General features: G+C 42.3%; 2 protein-coding genes across 3 annotated transcripts; both read right to left on the reverse strand.

Annotated features, from left to right (window-relative positions):
* Nucleotides 1–998: 998 nt before the first annotated feature.
* gpr85 (G protein-coupled receptor 85) lies at nt 999–4,381 on the reverse strand. Of its 2 annotated transcripts, none has more exons than XM_024377512.2 (2): nt 4,220–4,381; nt 999–2,967 (listed from the first exon to the last, which is right to left on the reverse strand). In XM_024377512.2, exon 2 carries the CDS (start codon nt 2,810–2,812, stop codon nt 1,679–1,681), a length of 1,134 nt encoding a protein of 377 aa, XP_024233280.1. In that variant the 5' UTR covers nt 2,813–2,967; nt 4,220–4,381; the 3' UTR covers nt 999–1,678. The 2 variants fall into 2 exon arrangements, with proteins under 2 accessions (XP_024233280.1, XP_024233281.1); XM_024377513.2 differs by having other exon boundaries at nt 4,062–4,381.
* Nucleotides 4,382–6,092: 1,711 nt separating this feature from the next.
* On the reverse strand, nt 6,093–6,263 carry LOC112217157 (small integral membrane protein 30-like). The gene has a single exon (XM_024377446.1). The coding sequence runs from the start codon at nt 6,261–6,263 to the stop codon at nt 6,093–6,095; it is 171 nt and encodes a 56-aa protein (XP_024233214.1).
* Nucleotides 6,264–22,336: the final 16,073 nt, after the last annotated feature.

Raw genomic sequence — 22,336 nt, forward strand, 5'->3', positions numbered from 1 at the left:
CAAACCTGAAGGCCGGATTGAACATGAAATCTCTGTCAGTGAAAGGAAAAAAAACAAGTTTGCAAAATGTAAAATTTTATTTTCAACAGATTACACAGTTAACTTTCAGCGAATGCAATCGTAATTTAAACTGTACTCACATTCGGGACTTCAAAATGAAAGACTCACATTCTTACACACAATCTATCTATAATATACAAAAAAGAATACCGAATAAATATTAAAATGGCCACAAGAGAAAAAGTAAGTTATTTGAAACAATCAGTAGAGATCAAATGTAGGGAAAGTATAAATAAACAAGACGGTGTGCCTTAAATGTTTTTTTTTCCTTCAACACTTTTTACAAATTGTGCAAGATTTCATAATAAGGCTCTGGTCTTGAAGTGACAGCTGTCTGAAGACTCACACACAAACACACATGTGCCCACGCACAAACACACACACACACACTCCCTGTGCTCTGAGCACTCTGTGGGGTGTACATAGCAAACCTTTGCAGAATAAAAAATGGGCTGCTCTGCTGAGTGTATGACCCGTGATGCTTACGAGTGTGGACCAGCTTTTGAAAATGAACATGCACTTGACATTGATGTGAATAGAGTCAAGGATTTTTCAGGAGTGGATGAGAAAATCCAAAACAACTGAAAAACAGAACAATATCAGAACCATTAAGGCAAGAACACCTGGAGTGGCTTCAGCAATACTGTAACAATATTTCAGGGTTTTTGGGTAACATGGATGTGACACATTTAAATATTTCTTCACTGTCTTTCTTAAGGTTTGTTTGTTCTCAAAAAACGAGTTTTTGTCCAAACATCGTTTAATATGCTTTGTTTTTTTTTTGTCAAATGTGAGCAGATTCAGAAAAAGAACTATTCCAGACAATAGGGACACATGGATCATAAAACTACAAGAAATCATTTCTTAGATTTAAGTTGCAACTTCAAAACCACACATCATTATTCCCTTCATTAAGCCCCCCTGCCCCCTTGCCCCCAAAATGAAAAAGATATCACTTACATTAAAACCAATTTAATCCTCTTGTGAAGGTGTATTCCAACAGTTAGTCACCGAACATTGTTTTGCTTTACATACAGCGAATGGGATGTCTGTTGCAAAGTAAAGCATTCATTGTTTAGTTAGGGGGGGAAACAAGTTGTCCTTGCATCTTGCAATGCAACCGTAGATCAAAAAAAGCATCTTTACATCTTCTTTTTAGTGCAACTTTTAAATGTAAAACAATTCCAGTGACTCTTTAGAGGAAATCGTTTCTTAGTTTTCTGTGGGGTTTTTTCACCAAAATCTTTTAACTCAAAGAATTATCTTCAAAATATCCAAAGCAAGGGCTCAGTCTTTTGTTTTTGTAGTTTCACCAATGATTCTTTTTTCTTCATCTTCTCTGCTTCTAAATAACCTTCCACAGCAGTTGTTTACTAGAACATAAACACAGGAGGGGTTCTCAGCTACCTGCTTATTTCATTCCCTTCAACCTCCATGTTTGATGTTCAATCACAGAACCAAGGGAGTGATTGACAGTCCAACTTCTGCCTCAGAAGAGATGGAAGGAGGAGGAGGAGAAGAAACTGGAGGATGAAGAGAAAGAGAGCTGTACAATGGGACCAAACCCAAATTGAGATCAATCAGTGGAGAAGTGGAAGAGAAAAAACAACCCAAGCCTTCATATAACGCAATAGGGTTCCCTAGGTAACCTGGACTTTCTGCAGTAAAGGAGAGTGGTGCTGAAGCAGCGCCGGAGCTCCCTGTTGGAGAAGATGCAGATAAAGGGGTTGACTCCCGCCTGGGCGAAGCTCATCCACACCGCCGCGGTCAGGTACCCCCCTGGGACCGCGGGGCCCCTGGCAAACACCCTCCAATAGCAGGCCACTAGGTAGGGGCCCCACAGTGTGAGGAAGAAGAAGGTCATGATGTAGAACATCCTACTTATCCTCTTTTCAGTCTTAAACTCATCCAGCACCAGCAGGCGTCGCCGGCCCGCTGCATTGCTGTTCTGCCTGATGCCCAGCAGGGTGGGCGGGGTGGGGCCCCTGCCGAACCCCGCCAGCCAGTTAGCCGCTGCCTGGCCGCTGGCCCCGGGACCATGGAAGGTCCAGTTCTGGCTGACGGCAGGCACGAACTGGACTGGTTTCATCTTCCGGCGGTCGTGGACGAAGAAGATTAGCTTGAGGTAGACAAGCTGGGTGGCCAGGAGGATCAGGGCGAGGAGCAGCATGAAGCCCAGGGAGTCGTTGGCTCTGAACGAGCGGTGCTGGAACGTACACTGGTCCTCCTCCCTTATGAAGGAGTACGTTCCTACGTCCAGCACCGGGGGGAAGGCCATGGCCACCGACAACGTCCACACCATGCAGATGACTGCCAAACACGTCCAGAAGGTGAGCCTCTTGGTGTAGAAGCGGTGGTGGGCTATGGCCAGGTAGCGTGTCACACTCACACAGAAGAGCATGAAAGCTGTGTGAAAGCAGGACAGCACCCCCAGGAAGGCTATCACTTTGCATGTAAGCGTGCCGTACGTCCAGGTGGAACCATTCTTGACAGAGGTGAAGACGAAGGGGAAGCAGATGGCGGAGCGCAGGATGTCCGAGGCGCACAGGTCCAGCAGGAAGTAGTATGGTGCGCGGTGCAGGCTTTTGTCTTTGACCAGTAGGATGGAGATCAGGAGGTTGCCAACGACGCCGACTCCAATGATAAAACCCAGGGATGTCAGTTTGAGAAACGTGGCGAGAGGAGAGACATTCTGCAAGATGTTGTGGTCCCCTGCATGGCTATAGTTCGCCATAGATGGAGGAGGGATCATAAAGATGTAGTAGCTTCAGCCAAGTATCATTATCTGGAGGCGGCAGGGGGAGGTGATAGATCCATTTGTTGTGTTTTGAAGCAGATTCCCGGCTTGTAAGCAGCCTCTCTTCTACGGCATCCTTTGTTCTTTTGTCTCATCACACCTAAAAATACCTGAAAAATACCAGCCACTGATCAGGATTCACTCATACTGTTTTTACATTGCATCACACCCTTTAGCTTGTATCTGGGTGTATGATAAACTACCATTTCCCCTTTTTAATTTACTTTCCATTTTCAGTCGAATTGCTCATTGCATTTATAATGGTATGCAATCAGTGCAGAGCAGTGCCCTAGCTGGAATAGTTCGTCTACAGATGAGCTTAATAAGACACAATCATTAATCCTGGTTACAATAATAGACTTTCTTTTATGGGCCGCCCTTTTTTAGAAATGACAGAACATTAGAGAAAATACAACTAATGTTATGCTACGACAACGTTTTAAGTCACTATTAAAGGGGAAATGCATATCATCTCATGTCTGGTAAGAAAAGGGGTAAACAAAAGGGTTCCGTTCGATGTTTGGTCGTTTTATTATGTCGTAAAACGTGTTTAACATTATGCTGCAAGAGAGCTGTTGATCACACCCAAAGACCCTGCAGAATAGATCTGACCAAGGGATGCTTACAATAAACTCAGCATGTGCCTTCATGCTTTGTTGAAAATTAACGGATGTTGCATACAGAATTAAAAGCATCCATGTTTTTGTCTGATTAACGGTTGACTGGAATTACACGGTAAACGTTATAATAAGCTATTCACCTGATTAAGGCGGTTTATTGACCTGGGATTTTATCTATTTCCCAGCTCAGCTTTGATTTTAGGCAATAGACTATCGAATCTCACAACCATTTTAACAAAGAACACCGTCTAGTCAAAATTATATTTGTTACCCTATGAATTGTTTATTGATGTTTATAACAATGAGATGATAAATCCAATTCTGCATTTCGATGCAAATAAATCACGAATGAAATAAACAATTCAATACTAGATAGCTATGCAAAAACATGACATATTCGTTTATAAAATTTTTAAAAAGATCATATCAAACAAAGGCTATTCGTGACGGACTGTATTTTCCGAATTCTGTCATTATAGCGGAGATGCGCTTTTAAGCATTATCTAACCTTCGGGTGAGCGCTATGCGAGCGGTTCCCATGCATTTTTGTTGGAATTCATTCGACTACAATATATATTTCTCACCGTTCACTGTTGGATTGAACATTACCGTGTAGCGAATCCGCACGTCCATTAGGCAGAAGAATTCCAAGTACCCGCTATGAATTGACTGGAATCCAAAGCCACAGTAACTAGGCCAATAAAAATAGAAAGGACTGCTAAGATATAAATTAAAAGCATACCTGTTGATATTCCTTTTGGTTTCCTTGGAGCTTATTTACATTGTAGAAGCCACTTTGCTGTAAAAAAAAAAGAAGAAGCTTGGTTTGTTGCCTGCCTGCCCTTTTACCACAGTGAATATACAGTAAACGGAACGGACGGAGCATGCGCACTGATCTGATTTGTGATCCAAGACGCGTCTTGTCTCTTGTTGCGGCACTATAGTCTCTCACGGCAATCTGCTCAATGGGTGCAGCATCACAAGTCCCTCGTTGCCTTCATCAGTCATTATAGCGTACATTGGGAGAGAGTGCGACCGGATCACTCTTTCTGAGACCCAGTGCATTAGATTCCCATTTCTGCATAATATGCGTTTAGCTTATAGCCCACCTATATAGATTAATTAATTAATTCGACTAAGCCTATAGGCAGCTATATGTCCCTATGCACTAGACCTACACCCAACACTAATTCAGAAGCCAAGTGTAACAACAATCAAATCCAGTACATGTAGAATGTGATTTTGAAATAATGCTATATTACATTGCTACATGTATCATGTCATAAATTCATATGTCACAGTAATGAAGAGGTTAAACTAGGTGATGGTTCACCTCAGGCTAGACTGACTTCTCATATGTATAATTAAAAGCACTTTATGCAGTACGTGTTTGTGTGTGTTGTGTGTGTGTGTGTGTGTGTGTGCGCGTGTGTGCGTGTATGTATGTGTTTGTCAGTGCCTGCGTGCATGCGTGCGTGTGTGTGCATTCAATTATGAGCTCCCTTCTAATTTCAGTGTGTTTCATTTCCAGGCTATGTCAGTAGAACACAGTGATGTCATACCCCACACCCACAGGCTACAGACTATTGTGTTTCAAAGAAAGAATATTGAGAAACATTGGGAGCAGAAACAAATGACTGGCAACCTCTAAAATATTGTACATCTTTCATTGTTTATGTAATATTGATATTTGTTGAAAGAACAGGGTTGTGTAGGCTTTTCTATGGCCTAGTTCAGGGGTCACCAACTGGTCATGGAGAGCTACAGTGTGCTGAGGCTTTTGTTCCAGCTCATCTCCAATACACTTACTTCAAATGGCTGTGGTCTAATTATTTGAATTGGCGGCAGTGTTTGTGCTGGACTGGAACAAAAGCCTGCACACACTGCATCTCTCCATGACCCCCCTGAGCTATATCTTATCACAAAGGGGAGGTTGTTTGGTATATGGAGAAAGTCGATACTAGACCAGTGTTCAATCTTTACATTGTCTGCACTGTCATTTGTTTTACAACACAGAAGCTAAGGACATTTCATTGATGGTTTAAATATTAGAGGCTACACATTCCCTTTAGTGAGCAATATAGTAAAGGAAACTGGTCATGTACAGTACATGTATGTGTGAAATGAAGGACCCATGAGCCAAGATGCAATTTACAAATAATTAAGGTATTTATTTTCTATCAAGAGGGCTTAATAACAGTGTTATGCTATAAGAGCGGTGAAAGCATTTCTGACAGAACACACTTTAGCTACTGTGCTTGTAACAGTTGTCAGATGGCAATTCACCTGCCATGGCAATGTCAATATTTTGTGAAAGGACAGTTGATCATCACACTCTTTGAAGGGACATACATTATTCTTGTACAGTATCTCAAGATATTCAATTCAAGTCCAAGCAAAATCAAATGTTGGTGTCATATTAAGGTAACATAGTCTATTATGTATAGTCCATAATGTGCCATCTCTCAGTGATAGGAAGTAACCGACAGGTACAGTGCGCATGCTCCCAGTTCCTGTTCTCAAATTCCTGGTTTTGTAGTTCATTTTTTGTCTTCTACATTCAGTCAACTTCACACATTTCAGCAAAATAAGGCACACGACTCTTGTTATGTCAGTCAAAAATGACCCAACCCGCTGCACGCACAAACGCCCACCACCGATGTGGTAACCCCGAGCAGAAGTGCGACGGCGTCCCCTCCGTCAAATGCCACGGCTGGGAGAACGAGCGAAATAAACATCACCAACAGCATCGCTGGAACTCTCGGGAGCTTGGCCATGGGAGCCATGTTACTTCCAGTGCGGATCAGATTATTGTTGTGATGTGCAAGCCGATATGGGTGCGTTTCCTCATTCGTCGGTCGGCCAATTATATTGCTGCATTATTGCGTGTTTCTCCGGTCGTTTTTACCGTCATACAGGATTTGTATAGTTTTGTTACACATTTACACTATATATACAAAAGTATTTGGACACCCTTTCAAATTAGTTGATTTGGCTATTTCAGCCACACCAGTTGCTGACAGGTGTATAAAATCGAGCACACAATGCAATCTCCATAGACAAACATCGGCAGTAAAATGGCCTGTACTGAAGAGCTCAGTGACTTTCATTGTGGCACTGTCATAGGATGCCACCTTTCCAACAGGTCAGTTTGTCAAATCTCTGCCCTGCTAGAGCTGCCCCAGTCATCTGTAAGTGCTGTTATTGTGAAGTGGAAATGTCTAGAAGCAAAAACGTTCAAGCTACAAAGTAGTAGGTCACACAAGCTCACAGAACGGGACCGCCGAGTGCTGAAGCGCGCAGCGTGTAAAAATTGTCTGTCCTTGGTTACAACACTCACTACTGAGTTCCAAGAACTGTTCATCGGGAGCTTCAGGAAATGGGTTTCCATGGCTGAGCAGCCTCACACAAGCCTAAGATTGCCATGCGCAATTCCAAGCATTGGCTGTAGTGGTGTAAAGTTTGATTGGAGCTGTGGAAACATGTTCTCTGGAGTGATGAATCACACTTCACCATCTGGTAGTTTGATGGAAGAATCTGGATTTGGCGGATGCCAGGAGAACGCTACCTGCCACAATGCATATTGCCAAGAGCAAAGTTTGGTGGTGGAGGAATAATGGTCTGAGGCTGTTTTTCATGGTTCAGGCTAGGTCCCTTTGTTCCAGTGAAGGGAAATGTTAATGCTACAGCATACAATGACATTCTAGACAATTCTGTGCTTCCAACTATTTGGCAACAGTTTGGGGAAGACCCTTTCCTGTTTCAGCATGACAATGTCCCCGTGCACGAAGCGAGGTCCATGCAGAAATGGTTTGTCGAGATCGGTGTGGAAGAACTTCACACAGAGCCCTGCACAGAGCCCTGACCTCAACCCTATTGAACACCTTTGGGATGAATTGGAACGCCAACTGCGAGCCAGGCCTAATCGCCCAACATCAGTGCCCGACCTTACTAATGCTCTGGTGGCTAAATGGAAGCAAGTCCCCGCAGCAATGTTCCCCTCTGCAATGTTCTCGTGGAACACCTTCCCAGAAGAGTGGAAGTTGTTATAACAACACAGGATGGACCAACTCCATATTAATGCCCTTGATTTTGGAAAGAGATGTTCGATGAGCAGTTGTCCACATACTTTTGGTCATGTAGTGTATCTTGCTGTTTTAGATCAGTTTTTGTTTGTTCCTGTATCTTTGGATTGAACATTTTGCAGCGACATGCTGTTGCTATGGCATTCATTTTGCTTCCGTTATGGTAGACTACTCATAGCTTTATTGTTTCATTTAAAAACTATTATCATGTAAAATGCCTATTCCATCACCATATACAACTGCTATTCTTATAATAAATATATAATAATGTTATTTTTCACAGACTATGCTTATTCAGTGAGCGTGGGTGCTGAGATCACTAATCATGAATTAATGACAGGTGCTCTTTTATATCTTATTCCTTTGCTTCTAGTCTTTCAATATTCATCACATCATACAGTAAATCAAGCTCATTAGCTACTCTTCTTTGAACTGAAAACCTCAATTAGATAGGCCTATGCGAAGTGTAGATTCAGAAATGCACTCTGCTCTACACGTTTGAAGTGCGTCAATGTTTGTGAGTTTTCGTAGGTTCTTTCACAGTTCTGAAGGAGAAATAGTCAAAGGAGTATACTACATTGTAGTCTTCAAGGCTACGGGAGAGAATGACAGCCATGCATACAATATTAACTCTTCTGTGGGAAAAGGATGGCCCTAGAGATGACATCGTCAGAGGAGATGTGTCAGGTAGGACCTGAATGAAGCCTTCTGATGTATTTTGACAATCTTGAATTATAGCCTAATCTTCTAAAAGGCATATGGTTAGTGTCTGTAACAATATTTCTACCTCCTAGGTCACGAGGGCATAAAAAAAGGCATGACTTTTTAAACCCTGTTTGTGTAGCAAATACATTTCCTGTTAGCCAAATAGGCTACACATGTTATGTTGTTGATATTGAACAAACGCGAGGTCCTTCTATTGAAATCAAAATGGCTAACGAGAAATCCACACACACTAACACACTGGGCTTTGTATTTGATCAATGGGCAGCCAGCCTAGTGATGTTAATTTCCAAAAATGCCCCCATCCCCTGCTCTGCTTACTGTAGCCTATTCTTGTTAGATGAAACACATTGAAACTCATCCAAATCAGTCATGTTTCCCTTAACTGGCACGCTGTGCTACGTTTCACCTCATGCCACAAATTAATTGGCATATGGCACGACGATAGTGCAGGAGTTTACATATCTTTGTGCTTGCTCGTGTGCCATGCTATGTAGCGGAGCTCTACTAATTTAATTAGGACACACCAGCCAAGCTAAAATATTGACCTTGCCATGCCACATTACCTGACCTGTTCCACCCCCACTCCCCTCTCCCCTCTCCCCTACACCTCACCCCTCTCCCTGTGCCACCCCTGCAGCATGCCACACACACACACACACACACACACACACACACACACACACACACACACACACACACACACACACACACACACACACACACACACACACACACACACACACACACACACACACACATACAGTTTTGTATTGCTATCCTTGTGTGGACAAAATAATTGATTCCCATTGAAAATTCTATTTTCCCTAACACTTAACCCTAAATCGAACCCTAATCTTAAGCCTAACCTTACCACCAAACCCTTAACCCTAAAACTATAACTAACCCTAACTCCTAACCCTAAACCTAACAGTAACCCCCAACCCTAATTCTAACCCTAATTGTAACCCTAACCCTAAACCTAACCCCTCAGCCTAAAATATAATTTTTCCTTGTGGGGATAGGCAAAATGTCCCCACTTGTCCACATGTTCCATGTTTTACTATCCTTGTGAGGACTTCTGGTACACACAAGGAAAGATAACAGAAACGCACCCACATACCAGCAGCACACAGGGACTGCAGAATTAATAACCCCGTGTGGAATGGTGAGCCTGGTATAGCGTACTGATGAGGACATTACAATGCAGAACACACTCCCAGAGAGATTAATGGTACTGCCCTGACCCGTTAGACAAACACTCTAATTTCTATATATTCGCTCATCCCCGGTGCTGATCAATTACCAGCCCCACTGAGGTCCTGGGAGGCTGGAGGCTGAAGGCTGGAGTGAGTGGTGTGGGATCTGAGGTGGTCCTGGCTTGTGGTAATTGTGTCAGGCCCCTAGTCCTGTCTTTCCTGTCCCAGCTGACCAGCTCTTAGACGGCCTTCAGATGGGCACTTGTCCCCCGGGAACTGATAAAGCTCCAGACAGTGCAGGAATCCTTCATGGTCGTCTGTCTGCACAGATTTAAGTACTTGCGTAGTCGTACGTGCATGCATGTGTGTGTGTCAATGGGCTCCATGGCTGTGATTGGAATGCTTATTTAGTCATAGAATCCGACACTGCCCAAACCACTGAGATTTTGTAGGAAATAGGCAGGCTAAGGTTATCTGTTTTGAACTGTGATTCAGAGATTAAAAATACAAGTCTAATTTTAGAACCCCAGGGTTTTAGTGAGCGTCATCCCTCTCCAATTATCTTCTCCAAATGTGGAGACAGAGTCATCCACCTTCACTAAATCGCATAAAAAACATATTTTCTGAAGATTCATTATACATGGAAATTGGTTTCTTAGAAAAAAAGGTAGAAACGGACTCTTAAAAGTGATTGGTGCTTTTTTAGCGGGCCTTTGGAAGGGCCTTAATGAATTCCTGTGTGGGCAGACATGACGAATGGATTGTCCTGTGGCTTTTGTTCTAATGTTCTAGATGTTAAATACTGAACAGGGCCTGAATCATTGGCTTGGTATAAAATAAGGGCAACTGGTCCTACGGTCCTTCTGAATTGCACCATGCCTGGACACTGATGTAAGGGATGTAAGACTTTGAATCGTGCACGGACGGTGGATCTGAAACCATGCATCACAAACCTCTGAAATAGACTGAGACGTACTAATTATCTAGTCGCACACGGTCTGTTTATGCTGCCTGTGAGGTTGCTCACTGCTCACCAATAAACCATACTCCTAGCAATCATTGAAAAGTTGCACTCAAAGGATAATCAGTTGGTTTAATAACAAAATAAAATGATCAAACAACAACCAACATTTTTTCATTGGTTTCCTATTCTCCAGGTTACTATGAAAAGGGGTTCAGTTCCCAAGTTTGTGGAGTAAGTGTCAACTCTTAATGGAATTGATATATCCTTTTTTTTTCAATCCAATTTCTTGTTTTTGGTCGTATTCTGGACGCTATGTCTTTTTTCTTCGAACAAAGATAAATGACATGCTAGAAACCTAGAGGCACAGAGAGCCCTGCATTTAGGACTGTAAAAGTGACACAAACTGTTTCCATTTGCGCAACGCTTTACTTTTATTGAAGGACATGTTCTAAAAGCCAGCGATGTGAGTTAAGAAGTGTCTGTGATGTTTTTAAGTCGGCTTTAGGAGCTGTAGGGATAGTGTTTCTTCAGTAGACTACTGTGTATGCGTGTCCTTGTGGGTGTCTGTGAGTATATCTGTGAGTGTCCCTGCGTGTCTGTGTGTGTGTGAATATATATATACAGTTGAAGTTGGAAGTACACTTAGGTTGGAGTCATTAAAACAGGTTTTTCAACCACTCCACAAATTTCTTGTTTACAAACTATAGTTTTGACAAGTCGGTTAGGACATCTACTTTGTGCATGACACAAGTAATTTGTGTGGGTCAGAAGTTTACATTCAATAAGTTGACTGTGCATTTAAACAGCTTGGGAAATTCCAGAAAATAATGTCATGGCTTAAGAAGCTTCTGATAGGCTAATTGACATAATTTGAGTCAATTGGAGGTGTACCTGTGGATGTATTTCAAGGCCTACCTTCAAACTCAGTGCCTCTTTGCTTGGGAAAATCCATCATGGGAAAATCCAAAGAAATCAGCTAAAACCTCAGAAAAGAAAATGGTAGACCTCCACAAGTCTAGTTCATCTTTAGGCACAATTTCCATACGCCTGAAGGTACCACATTCATCTGTACAAACAATAGTAAACAAGTATAAACACCATGGGACCATGCAGCCATCATACCGCTCAGGAAGGAGACACGTTCTGTCTCCTAGAGATGAATGTACTTTGGTGCAAAAAGTGCAAATCAATCCCTGAACAACAGCAAAGGACCTTGTGAAGATACTGGAGGAAACAGGTACAAAAGTATCTATATCCACAGTAAAACGAGTCCTATATCGACATAACCTGAAAGGCCACTCAGCAAGGAAGAAGCCACTGCTCAAAAATCACCATAAAAATGCCAGACTATGGTTTGCAACTACACATTGGGACAAAGATTGTACTTTTTGGAGAAATGTCCTCTGATCTGATGAAACAAAAATAGAACTGTGTGACCATCGTTATGTTTAGAGGAGAAAGGGGAATGCTTGTAAGCTGAAGAACACCATCCCAACTGTGAATCACGGGAGTGACAGCATCATGTTGTGGGGGTGCTTTGCTGCAGGAGGGACTGGTGCATTTCACAAAATAGATGGCATCATGAGGGTGGAAAATGATGTGGATATATTGAAGCAACATCTCAAGACATCAGTCCGGAAGTTAAAGCACAAATGGGTCTTCCAAATGGACAATGACCCCAAGCTCACTTACAAAGTTGTGGCAAAATGGCTTCAGGACAACAAAGTCAAGGTATTGGAGTGGCCATTACAAAGCCCTGACCTCAATCCTTTAGAAAATTTGTGGGCAGAACTGAAAAAGCAGAACTGAAAAAGTGTTTGCGAGCAAGGAGGCCTACAAACCTGAATCAGTTACACCAGCTCTGTCAGGAGGAATGGGCCAAAGTTCAACCAACTTATTGTGGGAAGCTTGTGGAAGGCCACCTGAAACGTTTGACCCAAGTTAAACAATTTAAAGGCAATGCTACCAAGTACTAATCGAGTGTATGTAAACTTCTGACCCACTGGAATGTGATGAAAGAAATATAAGATGAAATAAATAATTCTCTCTGCTATTATTCTGACATTTCACAATCTTAAAATAAACTGACATAAGACAGGGAAGTTTTTCTACTGTTAAATGTCAGGAATTGTGAAATACTGAGTTTAAATGTATTTGGCTAAGGTGTATGTGTCACGTTCTGACCTTAGTTCCTTTGTTTTGTCTTTGTTTTAGTCCGGGCGTGAGTTGGGGTGGACAGTCTGTTTGTTTTTCTATGTTTTTGAGTTTGGCCTGGTATGGTTCTCAATCAGAGGCAGGTGTCGTTAGTTGTCTCTGATTGAGAATCATACTTAGGTAGCCTTTTTCGACCTGTGTTTCGTGGGTGTTTATTTTCTGTTTTGTGTGTCATCACTAAACAGGACTGTTTCGTTTGTTCGTTCTTCCTAGTTATTTTGTTTAGTGTTCAGTTTTGATTATATTAAAAATCATGAACACTTACCACACTGCACCTTGGTCCTCACCTTCTTCTTCCACCGACGACGGCCGTTAGAGTATGCAAACTTCTGACTTCACCTATATATATATATATAGTCAAAAGTTTGGGCACACCCACTCATTCATGGGTTTTTCTTATTTTTTGTGACTATTTTCTACATTGTAGAGTAATAGTGAAGACATCAAAACTATGAAATAACATATGTGGAATCATGTAGTAACCAAAAAAGTGTTACACAAATCTAAATATATTTTCGATTCTTCATAGTAGCCACCTTTGCCTTGATGGCAGCTTTGCACAATCTTGCATTCTCTCAACCACCTGGAATGCATTTCAATTAACAGGTGTACCTTGTTAAAAGTTCATTTGTGGAATTTCTTTCCTTCTTAATGCATTTGAGCCAATCGGTTGTGTTGTGCATGGGTGGTATACAGAAGATTGCCCTGTTTGGTAAAATACCAAGTCTATCACATTTCAGGAGAAGACCCAGATGCAGACAATGTCAAAGTAACAAAATTGTATTACTAGAACATGGAGCAGGTAAAACGACAGGTCAAGGGCAGGCAGAGGTCAGTAATCCAGATCAGAGTCCGGCAGGCATTCTCGGGGTCAGGGCAGGCAGAGGTTAATAATCCAGGGTGGTGTGACAAGGTACAGAATGGCAGGCAAGCTCAGGGTCAGGGCAGTATGGTCAAAACCGGGAAAACTAGAACAAGACAGCAGCAAGGGGAAAAACGCTGGTAGGCTTTACGAACAAAAAGAACTGACAACAGGCAAACAGAGAACACAGGTAGAAATACACTGGGGATAATGGGGAAGATGGGCGACACCTGGAGGGGGGTGGAGACAAGCATAAAGACAGGGGAAACAGATCAGGGTGTGACACAAATCGATATTATGGCAAGAACAACTCAAATAAGCAAAATACATGACAGTCCATCATTACTTTAATGCATGAAGGTCAATCATTCCGGAAAATTTCTTCAAGTGCAGTCGCAAAAACCATCAAGCACTATGATGAAACTGGCTGTCATGAGGACCGCCACAGGAAAGGAAGACCCAGAGTTACCTCTGCTGCAGAGGATAAGTTCATTAGAGTTACCAGCCTCAGAAATTGCAGTCCAAATAAATGCTTCACGGAGTTCAAGTCAATCAATCAATCAAATGTATTTATAAAGCCCATCTTACATCAGCTGATGTTTAGGCTGACAGAAACCCAGCCTAAAACCCCAAACAGCAAGCAATGCAGGTGTAGAAGCACAGTGGCTAGGAAAAACTCCCTAGAAGGACCAGAAACTAGGAAGAAACGTAGAGAGTAACCAGGCTATGAGGGGTGGCCAGTCCTCTTCTGGCTGTGCCGGGTGGAGATTATAACAGAACATGGCCAAGATGTTCAAATGGTCATAGATGACCAGCAGTGTCAAATGATAACAATCACAATGGTTGTCGAGGGCGCAACAGGTCAGCACCTCAGGAGTAAATATCCGTTGACTTTTCATAGCTGATCATTCGGAGTATCTCTACCGCTCCTGCTGTCTCGAGAAAGTTGAAAACAGCAGGTCTGGGACAGGTAGCACGTCCGGTGAACAGGTCAGGGTTCCATAGCCGCAGGCAGAACAGTTGAAACTGGAGCAGCAGCACGACCAGGAGGACTGGGGACAGCAAGGACTCATCAGGCCAGGTAGTCCTGAGGCATGGTCCTAGGGTTCAGGTCCTTTGAGAGAGAGAGAGAAAGAAAGAAAGAAAGAAAGAAAGAAAGAAAGAAAGAAAGAAAGAAAGAAAGAAAGAAAGAAAGAAAGAAAGAAAGAAAGAAAGAAAGAAAAAAAGAAAGAAAAAAAGAAAGCTAGAAAAGGAGAGAAAGAGAGAGAGAATTAGACAGAGCATACTTAAATTCACACAGGACACCGGATAAGACAGGAGAAATACTCCGGATATAACAGACTGACCCTAGCCCCCCGACACATAAACTACTGCAGCATAAATACTGGAGGCTGAGACAGGAAGGGTCAGGAGACACTGTGGCCCCGTCCAGAGATACCCCTGGACAGGGCCAAACAGGCAGGATATATCCCCACCCACTTTGCCAAAGCACAGCCCACACAACACTAGAGGGGTATCTTCAACCATCAACTTACCATCCTGAGACAAGGCCGAGTATAGACCACAAACATCTCCACCACGGCACAACTCAAGGGGGGCAACCCAGACAGGAGGACCACGATCAAGTAACAGACACATTTCAACATCAACTATTCAAAGGAGGCTGCATGAATCAGGCCTTCATGGTCGAATTGCTGCAAAGAAACCACTACTAAAGGACACCAGTTAGAATAAGAAACTTGCTTGGGCCAAGAAACATGAGCAATGGACATTAGACTGCTGGAAATATGTCCTTTGGTCCAAAGAGTCCAAATTTGAGACTTCTGGTTCCAACCACCGTGTCTTTGTGAGACGAAGAGTAGGTGAACGGAAGAGGAGGTGTGATGGTGTGGTGGTGCTTTGCTGGTGACACTGTCTGTGATTTATTTAGAATTCAAGGCACACTTAACCAGCATGGCTACCAAAGCATTCTGCAGCGATATGCCATCCCATCTGGTTTGTGCTTAGTGGGACTATCATTTGTTTTTCAACAGGACAATGACCCAACACACCTCCAGGTTGTGTAAGAGCTTTTTGACCAAAAAGGAGAGTGATGGAGTGCTGCATCAGATGACCTGGCCTCCACAATCACCCGACCTCAAGCCAATTGAGATTGTTTGGGATGAGGTGGACCGCATAGTGAAGGAAAAGCAGTCAACACGTGCTCAGCATATGTGGGAACTCCTTCAAGACGGTTGGAAAAGCTTTCCTCATGAAGCTGGTTGAGAGAAAGCCAAGAGTGTGCAAAACTGTCATCAAGGCAAAGGGTGGCTACTTTGAAAATTCTCAAATATATTTTGATTTGTTTAAAACTGTTTTGGTTACTACGTGATTCCATATGTGTTATTTCATCGTGTTGATGTCGTCACTGTTATTCTACAATGTAGAAAATAGTCAAAATAAAGAAAAACCCTTGGATGAATAGGTGTGCCCAAACTTCTGACTGGTACTGTATATACATGTATGAATATATATATATCAATATATCAATTTGTCAATTTGTTGAGGTAATCTGAAGAGATTTCACCCCACGCTTCCTCCCACAAATTGGATTGGCTTGATGGGCACTTCTTATGTACCATACGGTCAAGCTGCTCCCACAACAGCTCAATAGGGTTGAGATCCGGTGACTGTGCTGACCACTCCATTATAGACAGAATACCAGCTGACTGCTTCTTTCCTAAATAGTTCTTATATAGTTTGGAGTTGTGTTTTGGGTCATTGTCCTGTTGTAGGAGGAAATAGGCTCCAATTAAGCTCCATCCACAGGGTATGGCATGGCGTTGCAAAATGGAGTGATAGCCTTGCTTCTTTAAGATCCATTTTACCCTGAACAAATGTCCCACTTTACCACCACCAAAGCACCCCCAGACCAACACATTGCCTCCACCATGCTTGACAGATGACGTCAAGCACTCCTCCAGCATATTTTCAGTTTTTCTGCATCTCACGAATGTTCTTCCTTGTGATCCGAACACCTCAAACTTAGATTTGTCTGTCCATAACACTTTTTTCCAATCTTCCTCTGTCCAGTGCCTGTGTTCTTTTGCCCATCTTAATCTTTTCGTTTTATTGGCCAGTCTGAGATTTTCTTTGCAACTCTGCCTAGAGTTCCCTCTTCACTGTTGACGTTGAGACTGTTGTTTTGCGGGTACTATTTAATGAAGCTGCCAGTTAAGGACTTGTGAGGCTTCTGTTTCTTAAACTAGACACTCTAATATACTTGTCCTCTTGCTCAGTTGTGCACCGGGGCTTCCCACTCCTCTTTCTATTCTGGTTATAGCCAGTTTGCGCTGTACTGTGAAGGGAGTAGTACACAGCGTTGTACGAGATCTTCAGCTTCTTGGCAATTTCTCGCATGGAATAGCCTTCATTTCTCAGAACAAGAATAGACTGATGAGTTTCAGAAGAAAGTTCTTTGTTTCTGGCCATTTTTAGCCTTTAATCGAACCCACAAATGCTGATGCTCCAGATACTCAACTAGTCTAAAGAAGGCCACTTTTATTGCTTCTTTAATCAGAACAACAGTTTTCAGCTGTGCTATCATGTTTCCAAAAGTGTTTTCTAATGATCAATTATCCTTTTAAAAAGATAAACTTGGATTAGCTAACACAACGTGCCATTGGAACACAGGAGTGATGGTTACTGATAATGGGCCTCTGTACGCCTATATAGATGTTCCATAAAAAATCTGCTTCCAGCTACAATAGTCATTTACAACATTAACAATGTCTACACTGTATTTCGGATCAATTTGATGTTATTTTAATTGACAAAAACAAGGACATTTCTTAGTGACCCCAAACTTTTGAACGCTGATGTATATATATATATATATACAAGTGTGTGTGTGTGTGGGTGAGTGAGTGAGTGAGTGAGTGAGTGAGTGAGTGAGTGAGTGAGTGAGTGAGTGAGTGAGTGAGTGAGTGAGTGAGTGCGTGTGAGCGTGCGTACGTGTGCATGTGGTATTGATAACTGGTCATGTTTTCTGTCATAGCCTAAATGCCATGGCATGATGAGTGACAACAACCATGAGTTGCATCTGCATCTATCTGTCTCCATGGGAACTTTTTTTCTCAGTCAGACAGACAGCAGGCCCTCCTCCTCATCTTGAAATGTAATCTAATGTCAGAATAGCTTTATGGCTGGATTATCATGATTATTCTCAAATGCGATATTTTGTTATGTTTGGAACAGTTGTACTTTCTTCTAAAACAAAAGTAAATACATCAATGGACAAACAATGGATGCCCAATAATATCACTGACAGATTGTAGCTATTTCAGATTTTTGTAAATATGAATAAAAAAATTATTAGCATGATATACTGCATGCCATAATGGATAGTGTTGTTAAACTATCAGAGCCCGTTTGAGATTCCTTACTGCTGCTTTTCAGTCATTTATGGGGAATGGGGCTTGAGGGAGTTGGAGGTGGGGGACAGTCTTCACTTTGTGGGTTAATGGCTACAGTGCCCCTGCTAGGGGAGAGTGGGAGCTGCGAGGTGGAATGGGATTTCTGAGAGAGAGAGCAGATGCACAAAGAGTCAGATGCGGCTGGAGATAGATAGTGCTCCACAAGTGTGCTGGGTCAGATAATATTCACCATTCCACTGGACCGGTTCAGAATCCTCTCCCTAAGATACAATACATGCATGGACACTTCCATCTCCATCTAGCCTCACTCTTACCTTCCGTTTAGTCCGCTTTCCATGGATGAAATAAATACCAACAGAGAGATTGCTACTCTCTTTCAGTTAACGTGCATGCTAACATGCTAATAGTGTAGCTGACAGTTTGATTACATGGCACAAGACAATTACGGAAGATTATCTCCAGTAACTCAACGAGCTTCTTGTGTAAACAGGTGGATGAAATTAATCTGGCTTAAATCCTCACTTTAATGATTTGCCTGTAATTCAAACATTATTTGTGTTTGCAGACATACATTGTATCCAAGTCAAATTTGAATTAGGAAAATGATTGCCATCGTTGATTTTTCTGCATTAAATGGTTTGGTAAAGTGTAGAGAAAGGGCACCATCTCTGTGGTATTTCTGTTTCCATGGTGACCCAGTTTTACTTGTCTCTCACATGTGGAACACGTGTGCCTGTGCTGACCCCTTTTAAAGTTCACTGTATATGGTAATAAGAATATGATGATTATCAAACGTGACTCATACTGAATGCCCTTGGCTGTGGATCTAAAGAAAATGAATTGTTTTATATAGAAAACGATACCATGTATAACAACCCAATATAACTGATTTATAAAGAAAATAATGCCATACACAATGATTAAATATGTGTCTCGCCCTGACCTTAGAGATCCTCTTTATGTCTCTATTTTGGTTTGGTCAGGGCGTGAGTTGGGGTGGGCATTCTATGTTTTGTGTTTCTATGATTTTCTATTTCTATGTTTTGGCCGGTATGGTTCTCAATCAGGGACAGCTGTCTATCGTTGTCTCCTTTTTCCCACCTGTGTTTGTGGGAAGTTAACTTTGTTTGATGGCACATGGCCTTAAGCTTCACGGTTTGTTTTGTATTGTTTATTGTTTTGTCGGCGTCATTTCGAATAAAAGAGAAAATGTACGCTCACCACGCTGCACCTTGGTCCAGTTCTTTTAACGGTGACAATATGACAATATGACTCCTTTATAAAGAACAGAATATATGACTTAATATAATAATAATCATATGACTTCTTTATTTTCACCCAAAAAGATAATATGGGCATGTGAGCCAAATCGAAGATGAAGAATGTCGAAGAATACATGGACGAGGAGAACCTTACCTGCTCTCCTCACAATGTTGTGTCTGTGGCGTTGGTGAGAATTTCTTGTTTCTCGCCCCACCATATCTCTGCAAATCACGTTCCTTTTTAACCAATGCTCTATGGTCCCCACTTTTAGAGATGGAGGTCTCTGGTCTCTACTCGCTCTATTTTAGTAATTGTTCTGCCATGGCGGTTGGTGGAGCTCGAGCAGGACCCCCCCCCTCTCTCTCCCTCCCGCCCTCTCCCATGCATAATGTCCGATCACGCAATAAACAACCTATTAGGCGATCATTTTATCTGGGCCAATTCCGCTGGCTCACTCACCTCAATTACTTTGCAGGGATGTCTGTGCTCAGGACTGCTTCGGTTTGGTTTGCTGCTTAATCGATGACATTGCAGGAATCCCCCATTCTCTCCCTCTCCACACAAGATGAATGGGTTATGATTACTTTACAATAATATCTAGTTTGCAAAAGATGAATTGGGAGAAAAAGAGATGAGCATTGCATTGTGGCCTTTGTCCAAAAGCCATGGTTCTCACGTCCTTTCCTTCTCTTTTCGCTCCTTAGCAAAACGATTCTCTGTTATTTCCACAGAGCGTTGCATGAGCAGACATTGCGTCAATGTTTCTCTGCACATAAAGATGTGTCGCAGCGACAACATAGGCCACCGACATGAATTTGTAGGGGATCTAGTGTGAGCTGTGAGGTGAGGAATATGCACAGATGTCAGTACCATTTACTTATGAAGTTGTAGCAGTGCATTTCCTGCAAATGAGCCGTCAGCAGTTGTCAGTGGTGGGAAATTAACGATGCCGCTGATTGCACTGCTGGTAATTACAGAGTGCTGGAAAAGCACTGCTGTGTCAAAGCTGGGAGTTATTTTTTAAGCTTACGTCCCCTCTTTCTCCCAATGACCCGGAGCAGCTAATGCACTGGAAAAAGATCAACAAGGATCAAAGTGTCCACCTGGATGAATGATTGGCTCAGAGGTATAGGCTGCTGGAGTGGAGACATGACTTGGGATTAGGAGTTCCTTTGGTTATAACCTGAAAATGGCAGATATAGGCTGAGTTTAGTCAAGCACAGGTAGGCAAAGAATTCAGTATTCGTAATCCATTTGGAGCTTTGATTATAACAAGGTTTTTATCTTTGTTATTTGAGTGAGAATACATTTGATGGAATGATGCTCTCTAGTATCATGGTTCATTGGGTGTCCTCAACTTGTCAATGGCTTAGTATACTTCAAAGATACCTTTACAAGCCAGGAAGAACAGTTGTGATGTGCTCATTTGAATTCTGTCAGTGTTCTATTGGCCTTAGCAACAAGGACTTTCAGGGACGAAGGGGGGGGGGGGATCAAAAAACAATAACACCAAAACAAAGCGAGGTAATCAATAAGGCAGTAGGACGTGATGGTTTGGAGAACTTGGGAGATCGGAGAATTGAAAGCTTTGTCTTCATCAGAGGGCACACTGCAGTGTTTGTGAGTCCCAATAGATTGTGTCACAGAAAACAAAACAGGGTTTAGTGACACACACATAACTGGGACTCCATCAGTATAGCAGATTATAGTCGGGGATTGGAGAAGGCGAGGATAGAAATTGGAGAGTAGTTTTGTATTCCTGTTGTTGAAGGGTTTTCTATTTTCTTTTGCCCGTTTTAAACATCCAAGATGTTCCTTCGTTATCTTTTATCTATTCTTCATTCTGTCTTTCCCTTTGCGTAGTTTTTCCGTTGCTTCAACTTCTGCAGGAGCTGCACTTGGGCTTTTTATTTGTGACTTCAACCAGCTTCACAGTTTCCAAGTTCACGTGTACTGTAAAAGAAAGACTAAAAATGGTGGAAACACAAAGGATCATCATATCCTCAGTGTCAGACAGAACCAATCAATTAATTGCGGTACATCCTACATACAGTACATGTTGTATTTTTTGTACATAGAGTTCTTTGTTGGGACTGCTCATTCTGAGCAGCTTCTACTGCAGCAAAACCTTGGGTGATGTGTTTGACAAATGGCATTCTGAATGGTACTAACAAGAGGCCCGAGCTCTGATTAGATATTGAGTGGAGGGAGGTGGGGAGAGGAACGAAAGAGGAGGTTGAGGGATGAGTGGCATCCGTCTTATTGTCAAATGGACAGTGGACATAGAGGAGTATGACTCAGCTCTCTGTCACTGTCTCTCTCTCTCCTCTGATAGGCTACATGCTGTGATGATGTCACCGTCCATTCCGGACTGACTGGTCCCACTGAAGAGGTTTACATAATGGGAGAGAGAAGCTAATCAAACCAAATGCCGTTTTTTTTCTAAACCATCATGGATTCTTTTCTGATAATTATTATGTTTAAAGTTGTATTTTCAACTTAATTGACGCAGGGAATACAGGACTATCTTGCTTTATTAGCCTGTGTTTTATTGTTTTGATGTCATACCAGGATTCTATCAGTTCAGGCCAGGCCATTGTTGTGAGCCCAATTGAGTGCATGTGTTTACAAGAACGCCAGGCAGCCTCGAACTGTATTTGAGGCGATGCCCATCGCCGTGTGAATACCAAACCGAATAAATGGCATATATTTCCATTAGTTGAAATCCCACTCTGGCTTCACTTTTTGAAATCCATTAGGCCTATTCGCTACACAGCAAATTACCACACACACAACAAACACCATAGCAATGCTCGGCAGCCTAATAAGTTCTTATGGGAGAGCCAAAAATAAAATACTCGAAGGTTCTCTTTGATGGTGAAGTGTGTCAGATGTCAGATGGGGACATGGGAGCAAAGCAATCGCCGGGACTTAATAACATAATCCTAACCACTTCATGAGCAGAGTGGAGGAGAGTTCTCTTTGGCTTCTAATTTAAAGCCATGCAACCAACTAAACACTATTATTTTCCCTCTCTCTAATTGATTTTCTTCTCTAGGGCCTTGATTTGTATGGCAACGCCGTCCTTTGCCTGGGGGATATGTTTGGAATACAATTCATGAATAAAAATGAAA

Source organism: Oncorhynchus tshawytscha, linkage group LG17 (assembly GCF_018296145.1).
Source record: "Oncorhynchus tshawytscha isolate Ot180627B linkage group LG17, Otsh_v2.0, whole genome shotgun sequence".
Taxonomy (NCBI): domain Eukaryota; kingdom Metazoa; phylum Chordata; class Actinopteri; order Salmoniformes; family Salmonidae; genus Oncorhynchus; species Oncorhynchus tshawytscha.